Source organism: Buceros rhinoceros, unplaced genomic scaffold (genome assembly GCF_000710305.1).
Source record: "Buceros rhinoceros silvestris isolate BGI_N320 unplaced genomic scaffold, ASM71030v1 scaffold3246, whole genome shotgun sequence".
In the NCBI taxonomy this organism is placed as follows: Eukaryota; Metazoa; Chordata; class Aves; order Bucerotiformes; family Bucerotidae; genus Buceros; species Buceros rhinoceros.
Genome location: NW_010415626.1, coordinates 41,882 through 57,455, shown reverse-complemented (window position 1 = coordinate 57,455; position 15,574 = coordinate 41,882). Strand labels below are relative to the sequence as shown.

Sequence of the window (15,574 nt, the reverse complement as noted above, 5' to 3'; positions counted from 1 at the left end):
CTTAAGTATACTTAAGTTTTATATATATATATATATTATATACATATATATATACACACTTAAGTATAGTTAACTTTCCAAGTTAAGAAAATCTGTCAGATTTTTCCTTACATTTTTACAATTTTGTGGATCTTCTAAGAAGGAGGAAATGCTCCAGCGCATAACATGTCCCTCTGTTTAAAAAAGGAAAAAGCAAAACATTAATACATTTCATCAGTGCTACACATTCACACATTGCTACCACGTTCTCTTGGTGAACAGTGGGCAGAATGAAGCAAGAGATTACAGGCCAGTGAAAGTTATTTTTAAGGTGAATGTCACTATCTCACTGAGAAGCACAGAGCAGAAAATAATGAACTGTATATTCATATGCAAAGACACTCTTTGTGAGCAATATGTCCTTAACTGAATAGGTTTGAAATGGAAAGAAAGCAAAGTTTTTTCTTTAAATGACATGAGTTAAAGAGAAGAGTTATATTGTCAAGAGTTATATTGCACAAACCAGGTATCAGAGCTTCCTGGGGATTAAACTGTTTTTCAGTTCTGGTAAAATGGACAAAGTTTGATTAATTGCATGCATAATGAAAGCTTAATGTTTTACAACCTTTTAGTGCACTCATGTGAAGCTAGAATCAAAGAATCATTTTTCTTATGATGCACAACTGCTCGGTTTCCTGCCTACGCTCCCCCTTCCCTGACAAAGTGGCCTCTTATCTCTCTTATCTGTCTACTAGACAGAGGAATCTTTTACATAATTCCAGCTTTCATACTGGTCCCATCTGATTTCTAGGTCTGTACATTTACTAGCAAGCAAGGAGACTGACAGAGAAGTTGAACTTTTCCTAACAAGTTAAAACCTGTGATGGGAATAAGAAATTGGTAGCAGCACTGCAGATAAGAGAAGGGCGCAAAGGCATTAAAAAGCAACTACACAGTGTCACAAACACAAAAGGACAAAGGGAAAGTATGAGATGAATAGGTAATAAGGTGGATACTCTTCCACAACTAATTAAAATCCTGTTCCATCCATGCTGCCTCCTTGAACTCATTTGAATCAACAGGGAGTGGCAATGCCCTTTCATTTCCAGCACCAACATCAAGCTACTGCTTAGTTTTGAAATAACTGGAAAAACAGCCTTGCTCCATCCAACTTCTGAAGCATAAGAGCAGGAAGCTGGCAGGAAACAATTCTAATAGTTATTTTAAAAGAAAAGTGATGCATCGAAGGACAAAAAATGTCATATGATGGTGCAGAAGAGGAAAATTTCCAGGATAATTCTGAAGGTTTGGAAGAGAATCAGGCAAGCAGATAAACTCTTGGCCTTTCTGCCAGATGGAAGCCAGATTTGGTGTGAAATCAGAAGTCTAACAATTAGCTGCTAGCACAGACCACAAGAACTTTCTTTCCTTGTAGAGCAGTGTACTGCTGAAGCCATTACTATGCACTCAGTGTCCAAATCATAGCTCTTGGTACAGCCACAGCTGCAGGTTTTTATTTAGTTTTATTACCATGGATGTGAAATTTTTGCTTGTTCTTAGCAGTAGTCTTTGCCCTTGATATTAATACAGTAATTAAAATGGAAGGTATATGCAGGGCTTGTGAATGAAGAAAATTGTAATTTCTTTTATAAAATAATCCTAATTGTAATGCTATTAACACTAATCTTTAACATGCCTTCATGCTAGAAAATACCTTTTTCAATTATTTAATTACAGTTTTGATAGAGAAAATCTGGCAGCATTTGGACTTTTATTTCCAATTTTCTGGTATATGTATGGCATGCTATTTTGTGGTCCTACAGACTGTCGTGAGCAGAATGACCTGTATGTTTACTCACCTTTACTGCCTGCCAAAAGCATTTTGGTGGAGATGTCTGTACATAGTGCTGTCAGAGGAACTGAGGAATATGTTGAAAATGGCAGAAGTTCTTTCACTAATGTTCCCTAAAATAAATGCATAATCACATATTTCTCTTTAAAATATCTACATGGAAAAAAAAGAGAATGCATCAGAAATTGAGTGTCATTGATTTAATCTATTCGGCATTACTCAGCTCATATCTATTCAGAAAGCTGCTAAAAAGGTGGTTTCTTAGAATGACCAAGATAGCTGGCGTGTATTCTTCTGGATTTCTGTCTCTTCTACATCAAAAGAACAGGATATTTCACTCTTCAGTCAATTCAGTCCAGCTGTACCTTACCCCTACTTCAGCACTTATCTCTCATTTGCTGTGGAATATCTTCGGTACGCATCTCATTTGCTACTGAAATGTTTCTTGCTACAAATGGGCCCATGAAGTCTCCTTCACCAACTTGTCCTATTTTTCAAGTCAGCACCAGTAGACTTTCTCCCTTACTGCCTCTTCAGGTTTGGGAGGAGGTCAGGGAGAATGTCTTGCTGATAAGGAGATTTTTGACAGTGTCATCCGTATAATGAGGGATGACATCACTGTCATCTGAACTTGGATATTCCTACAAAAATCTAAGCACACTAGTACATCAACTGCAAAGACAACAAAACCCACCAAAGCCCACACCTACTGTCCTTGGGGACATTCACCATAATACTCTACTTTGGTGTAAAACATCTGCAAAGCTACCTTTCCATCTTTCTGAAATATTCTCCCTGTGACTTGCCTTTGCTAGGATTCCTGTTAAAGCCTTACATGGACGATGTACTGTGATCACTGTCTGCCACAATGACCAATATTAGCTAATCATATCATGGCACTGTCCCTTCTTGCTGTATTTACTTCGTATCTTTTGTTTAGAGTGACATGTTTTCTGGAATAGAGTCTTACAGATCTAAGGTGATCCAGTGGCATTATTGTTGCACGAATGGCTTTACAAGCTGATTATAGCTGTAGACACCATGTTTATAATACTATTCTCTCCTGATTTGTAATCCTACTAGTGCAAGCTGGCCTCTGCAATGTTCCAGAAAACAGAAATATGTTCCAGACATATTTCTTCTCTTCTGAGAGGAGGATGCTCTGCCTTGCCTATCATCCTTTTTTAGAAGGTAAATGCCATGGGTGAAAAATCAACTTCTAAACTTTCACAGAATTTTATGGCCAATTTTTGTTGTAATTATTTCAAATCATCTTTCTTCGTTTTCCATTTGCCATTACTCCCTGCTGATTATTAAAGCAGAACTAATTTGCATCCATGAAAGAAACTATTCACCAAAAAATGCAATAAAATATCTGCTGCTGCAATTGCTAGTTAAAAAGCATGTTTCTGAAGGTTAGTAGAATTATCTTCTCAATGGTCCAGACCCATCCCGAAGACATTCAGATAGCTACCTGAATACTCCATAGGCAAATAGAGCCATGTTCATGAGCAGAAGCCAGTATCGGTGAGCGTCCTGTCACAGCTTTGGATAACTGTACATTCGTCTTCAAGTTTTGGATATTCTTACACCTAGTTGTGTCTTCTGCTTTGGAACACAAATGAATATACATTTTCTTAATAATTTTTAGTACTGCTTTTGAATGCACATAAATTATGTAACACTAGAAAGAAAAGTAAATTTGAAAATAAACTCCATCATGAAGGTGGCATTACTCTGCAAACATTACATATATGGATAAAAGATAACTGAAAAAAAATTAGAACAATCTTCATGATCTTGTCTAAACCAGCCAGAACTACTGCTCCAATATGTGGGGGAACCTTATTTACAGCACAGCAAGAGATTTTACAGAAACTGCAAGCACCAGTGAGAGTGGAGGAGGACTGTAAGACAGTGGTCATCAGGACAGCTCAGAGGCAGTTCTGCAGCCTCTGCATGAGGCTTCTAGAGATTACTATAAATTCACCAATAAAGTGAAGTTTAATAACTAAGTGACACTTAACAATTCTGGAATCATAGAATTCTATACTTACTTCTCCAGTTCAAAACTTTTGCTAAATGCAAGGTGATGGTCACAGAGAACATTTTTGAGTTCCTGCTGTGATTTCCCCAGAGCTGGAGATGCTGGGGAGTCCCATGAAGGTCCTCGGTGAAATGGACATTCAGTGGATGCAGGACCTAACAAGTCATACTTGACTCAGGTTGGCTCTTGCTATACCATTTCAGTAATTCATTGCTCCAATATTTATGTGGAAGAGAAGTGTGTATAGTTGACATTCCCAAATTCTGCACTTAAGCCCCTGCATAGTCTGCATCCTGGCCTGGCTTTTGCAAAATAACTGCAAATCATGAGGGAGCAGGAGACATTTCTCCACATACCAATTTTGTGCCAATTATTCTAAACACAGTTTGCCAGACAAACTGACAATTCTGTGGTAATCTGGGAAGAACTCATGGATCAACAACAAAAAGAATGAAAAACATCTTTCCGTACCTGTTGTTATTTGAGTATTAATCTCATAACTTTTTATAATTTCCTAAAAACAAGGAATAAAATGTAACAGAATTAGAAAACAGAATTTGCGTGTAGCTACAGAACAGTTCTCTAGTTGAAATTATTTTAAGAAGTTAATTTTTCTTAGTTGAAGGATTCAAATATTCCCCCAATTTCCATTCAATCTGGGACAGCACCAAGTGAAAACAAGAAACGTTTCCTCTGAAGAGAATCAAAATCATAGATGAACCAATCACAAATGAAATTTATTGCAATTTAGGAGCATGCTAAAGCTAAATTTGGCTGAATGGCATTAATTTCTTAGCACACACAAAGGCAATTACGGTCATGTGAATGAAACTTAGAGACTTTAATTCAGAACATGCATGTAGTCATGGTATTTCTCAAGCAAGGATGAACAAGGTGCATGAGTAGCAATAACTTTTACTCATATCTGCATCTTCAGCATGAGAATTGTCACATCATTCATTTGTGCCTTACTGTGTAGGCTTCTGAGGACCCCCAAGGATGACAATAATCAGTATACTGGTCTCAAAAATTGCCAGGTCAAATAAGGCAGGAAAAATTCTGCAGCCACGAGCATCTGAGTTATCGTACAGGACAAGCCACTTCAATCTCATCCTTCCTGTTGATGTGTTGGGCTTTTAGGATCTTTTTAAGAGCTGCAACAGACTGTCCATTTTGTTATTCTAATGACTACATAGCACAAGATATTGCATACTTTAGTTTGTGGATGACAATTAGGCCTGCGTCTACTTGGGAATCTGTAGATGTACCATGGTCTGCTGAAATAACACGTTGAAAAGAATCTGAGAGGCAGCAAGATTTTCCTCTTTTTGCCTACCTGCTATTTGTTGCTTTGCAAGTATGGCATGTTCTTCTGACACAAAAGGACAAAAAGTATCCCCAAAATCATAATGCTGTCCTTAGCAAAAGTATACAGATTGAGACACTGGCATATTGATGGTAAATTAAGAAAAAAAAAAAATCATACTGTCATTTGAAAGAAGGTATCCAAGAAAGTGTGGCTGCAGTGCAGATGTGGTTCCACTTTTACTCAAGTACTTCATGACTTGCTATTTTGCTTTCTTCTTTGAGTTCTTCTGTAACCCCATTTGAAAGTCAGAATTGCTAGTGATAAGCATCTGACAAACACTTTGATAGTCAGCTATTCCATGTATCACAGAGCCAGCTGCCTGACAGAATGTATTCTTAATTCCCCACCTCATTCAGTTTAGGTGAACAAAGTTAATTTCTCTGTAATTCTTGATATTTAGTTTTGTGCATGGTGTACCTACCTTATGTTGGTTCAGAGAACTGCTCTTGGAATCTGTAATGGCACTGTTATCACTCCTCGCAGCAGCAGTAGTAGAGGGCAGAGAACTAATGTTCCTGTGCGAAAGAAATTCTTGGGGATCACTGACATTTTTGAAGATACTTTTGCTATCTGGAAATCAACATCATCCAGTGGAATAAAGCATAATAAAACAGTGCCCGAATTCATTAGACTGATCAGACTAAGGGTTGTTGGTGTTTTAGAAATTTATCCAAGTAACTAGGCAATATTTGCATATTACACAGCCAGCCTCTCCTGTCAGGAGTTTTAAGCAAATTAAAGCCATAGTGAATAAAAATGAACACTGGTGTTCATTCTCCACAAGTGAAGGGAAAAAGTTCAGTGCATGCCAGTGGCTTTCTCCCTTTCATTTTACTCTTTGCCTTGCTCTACAAATAGTTTTCAATTAGTTGTAGAAACTTACTTCAATCTGTTAAAAGAATTCTCAGAAATGGGATTCTGTGAAAGAAACTCAGGAAAAACTTCGGATGTGGTCTTCAATGTTTGCATTTCTGAGTCAAGAAAAGTTCTCGCTGCACTAATGAGAGGTTCTTGCCACGTAACTTAGATCAATGTCACAGCTGCTCGGTTTTTGACAGAGTATTTGAATAACTGGGATAAGGTAAAACCCACGTAGAAAGCATGCAGCTGGGGTAGCCCACTTAAATTTGCACAGGTGGTCATGACTCTCTAATTTTTTCAGTGTTTGATTTTACAATCTTGCTGGCATTCTTGAATATTTTATGTGTATATGGTCACAGTCAAATCCATCCCAGTACCTTCCCAGTGCATATAAAACAATCTAAGCCTGGTTCAAAGTCATTGTAGGGTCTTCCTGCTTAAGCATTGTGAGAACTTTTCCTGATTTATAAAAAATTCTATTTGTGAATTGTAATCACCACATTTTTAATTTAGTTAGGATTTCTTAAAATAATCATTATGCTGTAATGTCAACAGGCAAATTTATGTGCAGTTAAGTGGTACTGGTATATTTAGGGGTGTAATAAACGTACATTAGACCACAAAAGCAACAGAAAGCATCCTTATGAATCAGGAAAGCAAAAAAGCTGCCTGATCATTTTAAGACCTTAAAGCCACATAAGTATTAAACGGTTCTGAGTCATTTTGGCTACCATTGCCTTTGCATACCCATTGGAAGACAAGCACTTCTGAAGTTATTTACAGGTGCAATGCAAAATGAGCATGTTTGGCAAAAATTCTGTTCTTCATCCAACACTACCAACATGTGTCAGCTTCAGGTTTAAGATGAAACGTGAGGCTGCATGCTTCTATGAGCTTGCCTCTCTCTTTGTTTGCTGAGAATATCTAACAGCATGAGTATTGTGTCAGGTTTAAAATAAAAAGCCTGCTGCCCCACAGAGTTATTTCAGAGAGATAAGAATCAAAGAAGGTCCAGTACATAGGAAAGGTGGTATGTGAGAAAAGCTGTTGAGTTCTTCAACAGAATTGAGACTTATGAGATCATTTAGAGGACAAAAGGATAGCTTAGTGGAGTAGTAAAAAAAGCACATATAATATGGATTGATAAGCATTACAAAAGTTTAAGGACGGGAAAGCTAATTAACTCTCTGAACTTGGATACGTTAAATACAAAGAAAATCTCAATTTAAATCGGTTTTCTTGGGCAAACGTTAAGTCAGTTTACCACAACAAAATTCCAAATGACTGAGCCTGTCCAGGAGGAAGATAAAATGCACACAGTTACCTGGAAGAGAAAGCACTATGTACAAGGAATAACACGGCATTGACTCCAGATGCTTGAAGAACTGAAGCCTGGCTATCTTCATTAATTTTACACCTGAGAATAAAGATGTTTGCACAGGATATGTCAGATAGGCTGCCTGTTGTTCCCAGAAAAAGGAGGCTTTATTTGTAATATAAAAATTTAAACATTTCATTTCCCAGAATGCATGTCACCTAAAAGTTCTAGACACGTTTTTTCAGAATCAGTTGATTAGTTATGATGGCTTAATGTCAGTGAAGAGTAGGTTCAGAATGCCAGGAAAAACAGGAACCTGATGGAATGATGAGCATTTCCTTCATCCAGGTATTTTCTTGAGAATTAGTATTTAAGAGAAAAGTAAAGTAACGTAAGTTGAACTTAATTACCTAAGTGAATGTTAGACATGTATCTTGTTCCTGGTATTCAAACTAGTCCTGTGAACCCTGCATAAAATACTCTACTCACAAAGCACTGACTTTCCTGTTTTCCGTGTATCCACGTGAATTGGCTCCCTCACATATATGAGGGGGAGGCAAAAGCAAAGGAAGAACCAGAGCAAGAACTGCAGTAAAGTTTTGATTATTTCCCATTGTACAGAAAAACTCAGTTCACTTTCTCACAAACATGCCCATTTTACACATGAAGGATGCTGTGAAACTATTGGGTAGAATAGTTAAAATTGACATTGTATGGCCTTAAAAGGCATATTCCCTCACCAACACAGAAATACTGCCGTGCTGCTCCACTCAGTCTTACCAGACATGTTATCATTGTTCACTTTCCTGATGTAGCAGCTTAAACCATGTGAGAATATCTGGAACCATCCTATGCTTACTGTTTGCCACTTTCTGTGAAAAGGTTTTACTCCCAAACCTCCAAAATCACTTCAGATTTCACCTTGTTGAACGTGACTTCTGGTCTTCTAGGTATAGAAAATTATTCTGATTTGACACTGGCAATGTGGAACATCTGACATTGTCCTCTGAAGTAGCATTATTTCCAGATGTCCTCCCAAACATGAAACTTCCAAAATAAGGAGGTTTCTACAGCTCAGTATCAGCCTCTAACAGAGTGACTTACATAGCAAGAGTTTCCTTCAGTGGCAGTGCAGTGTTATGTTATGTTACAGAACTGTTCTTAATTACATTTTCCCTTCCCCAAACAACTTTCTCTTGATCGCTTCTCCTACTTGCAATGTCAGGACTAGCTAGCAAAGTAATTTGAAGTGACAGGGAGGCGGGGGGCCCACATAAATTGCTGCTTTAACTCCTGCTTGTCCATCACCCTTTGCAGCTGGGTATCTTAGAATGTCCAGTGTGCCATCTGAAAAGTTCTTATGAAATACTGGAGATCAAAATGCCTCCATGAAAGCAATACTTACAGGCGTCGCACAGAGGCAGATTCAAAATCCCACAAAATTATTGCACCGTTTGCACTTCCTGTAGCTATCAAACTGCATCCTTCTACTTTTAAAACATCAAAACACTTTATTTCCACAGAAGGTACAGAATTCTACAAAGAACATTAAAAAACAAATTTTGAGTAGGAACAATGTGGACACTAGAGAGTGAAATATTTTCACTTGATTTAACAAGATGCCTACATTGATAATGTTTACAACTGCACATTGAATGCTGTTCTAAGAGTATTGTATTTGAGCTACACAAGAAGCACTACATGTAAACAGGGAGTGATTGTACTGTTGTACTGAAAGATTCCCTGCTGCAGAGGGCAAGGGCCTCCACCTGCCAACCCGACTGCGATCTACAGCACAGCTGCAAATAGAGCATGTAAAAACAGCTGTAAGAACTGAAGATTAATCAGAAGTAGCTATCTATAGAGATACTCTGATCAGGTTAAAGCAATAAGTCGGTGAACAGAGATATAATAACCTTTCCATAAACATCATCCAGATCCTGTTACAGAGTTAGTGAAATTATGAAAAACAAAACTTAGGTCTCGTGGACTATTCAAGTTAAACTGGTCAACAATTGAAACATAAATTTGACCAAAGCAATAAGAAGAGAAAAGGGAATCAATTTAACACCCAGCTTGATCTTTATATGCCACTATTACTGAAGTTCAGTCTTCCTATGGTAATGAATAGCATTTCTAGAGACTTTATACAAGAACCTCAGCTTACTATTTTGTACAGGAATGTGAAGTTCGTTTTCAGAGCAGCTGCTTCATCATGGCAACAACCATGCAATGGATTATTAGGTAGATAAAACCCTCAAAAACAATCACTTTCTTACATGATTTGTTTTAGACCTTCAGTGTACTGAAGAGTTTGGACTACTTTGGTTGTTACCCTGTTGTTAAAATATTAAATCTTTGAGGGCACAGTAAACAGTTTATTTTCTAATCTTCTCTAAATGATGTGGAACTTTGAAGTGTTTCTCACCTCTGTATTGTTCCTCAGAGAACTGGTGTCAGACAGCAGAATATCCGGAAAAAAAGCATGTGTTTGTAAGGTGTCAGGCTTCAGTGACAGAGACACAACTGGATTCCTTCGTGGAAATGACACTACCTCGGGAAGCACCCATGTGACATATAGATATGTCTGAACCGAGTTACCCTATTAAAATAACTGACTTAATGAAAGAGAAAGGAAAGCATTTATCCATTCATAAGAAAATTATCAGCAAGTGTGGGCCAAAAGCTTGTTTTCTGAGCCAAGCTACAAAAACTATTACAGGTATCACCTAGCATACGCCTACTCTGCAAACTAGAAGTGCCAGCCAGAGATATTCCATCTCACTTTAAATCACCTGCTCTTACATTAGAAGCTGTCCAGCTGTGAAGTTCAGAGCTTTTGATTTTATTCTGTTTAACTACTCCCTTAGAGTAAGTTGTCTCTTCAGTTACAGCTGCTTATTTTGTTAACATTGCTAGTCTCTGATTCATATCTTCTATATCAGCAAAATTGGTGGTTGTTCCAGCTGTGTGAGAAGCAGCCACAGTTCAGCCACGGCCCTGAGTCATACATTCCACCCCGCTAGAGGTGCCTAGAGGCTACTGGGACTTACATTGATACTATAACAAATTCACTTTGTTATCTAGTTTCTCCTTTAATTTAGATATTTCTGTCCATTTTGGGATGTGTTACTGAAAATTGCTCCTTAGTTTTTCTACTGTTTTCATATTCTGTCTTGATCTCCAGAATGAAGCAATGATTAAGATGTTAGTAAATCTTATGATATTAAGTGTATCAAACAAGAAATACCTTGGGGAAGGACTAAAAATCGAGAGATCTATAGCAGATTCCTGCAAAGGATGGACTGGTTCTGAGGTGCTACACAAGTTTGTCTTACTGTTATATTCGGAGCCTCTTAAAAAGATAACAATAGTGACATGTATTTCGTATTATCACTGAATCATTTATATTAAAAAGTAATTAGGCAATTACGTGAAACTATTAATGTACTTAGATTCATAAAGACTTGGAGGAGATTCAACTCCTCACAACCTGTTTGTCAAGGAATACATTTACATTCCATGAGTGATTTAACAATTTCAGTAATAACACTGGGGCACATTTGATGTGACATAGTATCCAGAAAAATCTGAATATCAAAAGCAAACCCGACTTTTTATTAGCAAGAGGCTTAAAAGTAATAAATTATTTGCCAAGATGAGAGCTGGTATGTTTTTTTCCCCTAAATGTATCATTAGTCTAGTAAAACTTATTACTTCTCCCCACGACCTTTGTTCCCTTGCACATAGTGGATTACAGTTTCAGAAGGAGATTTTTTTCTCCCAAGCAAAACATTCCAATCTGAGGAAGAAAATTCTCCAGAAACATGTTTTTTTCTGAAAAATTAAACCACAATTATTGTGAGCTCCAAGTGCATCCTGTTAATTTTAGTTGGAGGGAACACAGAGTACACTCTCAAAATCAAGGCAAGCAAGTCAATCTGATTCGTTGCTCTCTTGTTATTTTGTCCTTAAGCAGCCACTGTCTTTATCTAGCAATTTTAGGAAAATAAAAATCTTTTATCCAGAATCTCTGATATTGAGGTTTTTTGAAGGATAATACCATGGTTACTTACCCTCCATAGAGGGAAAATATAGCAAGAGGAATATCACGTTACAGCTGAAGAGCTCTGAGGCCTGGGGGCTCTGAGGTTAGTGAAACTGTATCCTCAGTCGTGGGAACTTCCTATTAGTAAATATTAAATGGAGCCTCTATGGCATACAAATTACTGGGATGGGTCAGCAAATTGAGTCTGAGGGCTCAGCTGCTGACCTGGGAGAGTGATCTCTACAACGGACAGGTATCCGGAACCCAAGAAGGTGATGCTGTGTCTTCCACTGCCCAAGGAGTGCACTAAAGCTGACAGGCAGCAGTGATGGAGGAAAAGGTACAGCTACCTCACGGGAACACGGCCCTAGGTCTGAGGTGCTGCTAGAAAGCAGGACCCCCGCCTGGTGGGGCTGTGTACATAAACAGGATTTGCAGGAACACTTCTGGGCAATCTCAGCTGCTGATGAACTAGAAGCTCTTTAAACAGGGAAAACACTCTCTATAATAGCAATAGCAATATTGTAAAATCCTTTTATCTTAAAGGATCCATAACTACTGAAACCTCAATGACAAACAGAAGAGCAAACGCAAGGAAAGAAATGATCGGAATGTTGAAAATCAGCAATGGACTAATGAACATAGTAACAGACAGAAAGGCAGAAAGCTAATTTGATGATGTGCAGGAACTGGATTGTTCTGTGACAGTTTCTAAAAGTTTATCTACTAATTAATGAAAAAATCCTATTTTACCTCAAAAATTAGGAGCTACCAAATTAAACTAGGAAAAAAAAAGTATATTTGAAAAACCTGAATGATTTTTATCTTCCCACTCCACTCCAAAACAAGAAGTTCATGTTGACTCTCATTAGCCTTCAGATAAACCATCTTCAGCAGGTGACACTCATCTTTCCTGTGCTGGGCCAAAGGCAAGGCTTTAACTTCCTGCCCACTATCAAACTCCCAAATTTTCACAGTTCCTACACACAGATGAGAAAGAGATACAAAAAAGGAATGATATTTCAGCAATAACCTGTGCTTCAAAGTCAGAAATGAACTGGATCAAACAGAGAAAGGAGCAGAAAATCCAACTGAAGGTTTAGAGCTAGGTCACTGGTCTCTCAAAAGCAGTAACAGTGTGTGCGTTCGCTAGGAAAGCACCCTTAGGGACACCTAACTTACCAGAAAACATCTTCACCACTAGCCCCGCCATTTTTCCATCTTTTTTGCATGACTCTTTTATGCTGCAGCATAAGGTAAAAGACCACTGTCTATCCTACTTCTGTTTCTGGACTAACATCATCAGAGAGCAAGCAGAGTGTGGGGTGTCAGGCAGAAGACTTCAGGTTCTGGGCTACAGCAAGGAGCAGAGGGACCTGTTTGCTGGACTTGTCACAGGGAGCTAATAGGGAGTAGAAGCTACAACATTATCTTAAGTGAAGCAGTTATTACATACGACTTCACTTCTGTAAGATTTGATAGCATTCACTTTCTGTCATGCCCCTAAGGTCCATAAAGGGTGCAGACACTGCTCTCTCGTGTGAACAAGAAACATTAGCCAGTATGTTGTGTTGAAAAGCCATCTCCTCTTTGCGTGAGGCAGCTTTCATATATTTCACATATGTTAATACTTCAGGTGTGTACTCTTGAACATTTGAATGTGACCAGAATTATTCAGTCATGTTAACAGATTACAAAGTTATTAAAGTTTGCTGCAGAATTTTCTGTAGTGCTTGAATATTGGAGAGGTTTTGTCGTATTACCTAAAGCTATGCACCCTAAATAACACACGTGAAAAATTCAGGAGACTTGTAGATATAGTTATTCTAGTGTTCAGTGCCTGCAGACACTATAAAATTGAGCTTAATACTACAAAATTGAAAAACTATTGTTCTCCATCTGCAGACATTTAGTTACAGATCTAGGTCCTAAACCCTATAAGGAAACATCTTTCCAAACCAAGAGCTTTGAAGATAGTGTTCCAGATAGTAATAGGCTAGCAAAGTACTAGAGCCTAAGCAGCCAAAAATCACCTTTCTAAGAATGACCTAACCAAGACACTCGCCACCTGCTCCCCTCTTCCCCGGACTGATAGCTGTGCAATCCTTTCTGTGCATACTTCCTCCCACCTTGGAAGAAAGTGGAAAATCATTATTCTGTCACTGAGACAGTCAAGGCAAAGAGATCTGTCTACTCATGTAAATACGTAATTTTAAATAAATGTAATAAAAATGTGATGATGATTTAATTGCTTTACCATCACATGCCCCAGTAGCAAGATAAAAACCATTTATTTCAATGGCTGCACAGGTCACTTCGGTATTCAGACCATGTGCATCTTCGATCTGGTATATTTGATATCCTGTTTCTACGTCCCAAACCTGAAAAAAATAAGATAGTAATTATTTGTGCTACATCCTCTAAAACTCATAACACAATGTGTTCTAGTGTAATTGAAGAAAGACGAATACTTTCAAGAGCAAATTTTTACATCCCAAGAAATAGGTTCTCTGTTACAACAGCACACTGCTATGTTCTTTTACTGAAATACTAGTGTAATTTCCCTGAAAATGTCCCTTGCCCTAGAGAAGCCATTCTGGCAAGCGGAGGCTCTATTTAGTATGTAAGGTTAAGTCAGAGAGATTGTTGTTAAATATAATGAGTTTTTACAGGACAAAAGCAAAGAAATCTAACTAGAAAGAATTATCTGAGCTATAATTTCTATGCTAAATATCAAAATGAGGCTTTTAATCCAAAAAATTTTGATCCAAAAATATAGGAACAACTATGTCTGATCACTTTCTAATTCTTTTGGGAATTTAAGCAATGGCTTCTAGTGAAGTACCAGTACAAAATTTAGTCATGCTAGTGGGATAGCTCAGATGCAACTGGATTTTTGAAGTAGCTGCTCATGTCGTATGTGTTTTCTGATTTTCTGCAGCACCAAGTGCCCAAAACTATCTTGCAATTATAATGGTGTTGTAGCTATGGTGGTCTAACATCTTTACTGAGAGTATAAAGTGAAGAAACCTTTACACAAACAAGCCTTTCTCCACAGGAATGACATGCATCACCAGCTGGCCCAATAACAGATGCTCCCTCTCCCTACAAATCTGGCCATCTAACACCATCAACAGTTGATGAAAACCGCAGGTCCTCTGTACCTCTGATGATCATTGTCACACTGTTAATTACCCCACAAATAATTAATTTTATTCATTTGTGTGTTTACTGACACTTGCATGGCAACTATTTTTTAATGGTTCAAATGCAAATAGTAAAGTCAACAGGCAAGTTTAATCTTTTCATTAATGTTTCAACACTGAGCTGTGATAAAAAGTGATAAAAGTGATCTCCATCACTTTATTTTTCTTGTTAACTGGCTATTATAGTCAACACTTCTTCCTCACCATATGACTTGAAATCCTTAAGGCTCAGTACAACATAGTTCTAGGAAACTATTTGAATGAGAAAACAATCTACAGCAGGTCAGCAAATTGGCTCCAGAACTGCTAGCCGAATAGAAGCAGATCAGACAAAAAAGAAAACAAAAAACCCAAACCAGAAGGATAAAAAGTCACATTTTATAGTTTAGATACACTCTATGTGCCAATGAAACTTTCAATTTCAGTGAAGGAATCTTTTTATCTGAGAGCAGAATCTTTTACAGAGTCCTGTTTTTACAAAGTTACTTTTCTCGTGATTTTATCAATCCATAGAATGTCTGAAGTATATTCACATTTGTGTTCTACTGACGGGGATTGAAGCACTTCTAAACTTTAAAGAGAAGCTTATCAGATATGCGTTCTGAACTGATGAATGATAGTTATACTTGCACGAATTGTTGATTGGATAGACAGTTTGACATCATGGCAGTTAAAATTTTACTTTGGCTACTAAATAGTCAATGGACTTTCACTACTATGGCTGTACTTGCAAGAATCCATTGCAGGAACATGTGAAGAGTACCTGTCCGGTCAAAGGAGATAAAATTACAGCTAATTCCAGTACCTCTGACGCCTTACTCAATCTACCCGGTGCTTGCGGTGTAATTACGTCAGCGCGGGTCAGGGAAGTATTTGTCTGAGAAAAGTAATGCT

The 15,574-nt window shown here is 37.8% G+C and overlaps 1 protein-coding gene across 1 annotated transcript in view; it reads right to left on the bottom strand.

The window, feature by feature from the left end:
* Window positions 1-111: 111 nt before the first annotated feature.
* The window catches only part of WDR64 (WD repeat domain 64), a gene marked incomplete at both ends in the record, with an annotated part of 53,599 nt that continues 38,136 nt past the window's right edge, over window positions 112-15,574 (bottom strand). The window contains 10 exons of the mRNA XM_010137468.1: window positions 112-173; window positions 1,839-1,944; window positions 3,306-3,439; window positions 4,350-4,392; window positions 5,669-5,762; window positions 7,433-7,525; window positions 8,832-8,962; window positions 9,855-10,028; window positions 12,285-12,454; window positions 13,732-13,855. Coding sequence (XP_010135770.1) covers window positions 112-173; window positions 1,839-1,944; window positions 3,306-3,439; window positions 4,350-4,392; window positions 5,669-5,762; window positions 7,433-7,525; window positions 8,832-8,962; window positions 9,855-10,028; window positions 12,285-12,454; window positions 13,732-13,855 — 1,131 coding nt within the window. The remainder of the gene's footprint in view (window positions 174-1,838; window positions 1,945-3,305; window positions 3,440-4,349; window positions 4,393-5,668; window positions 5,763-7,432; window positions 7,526-8,831; window positions 8,963-9,854; window positions 10,029-12,284; window positions 12,455-13,731; window positions 13,856-15,574) is intronic.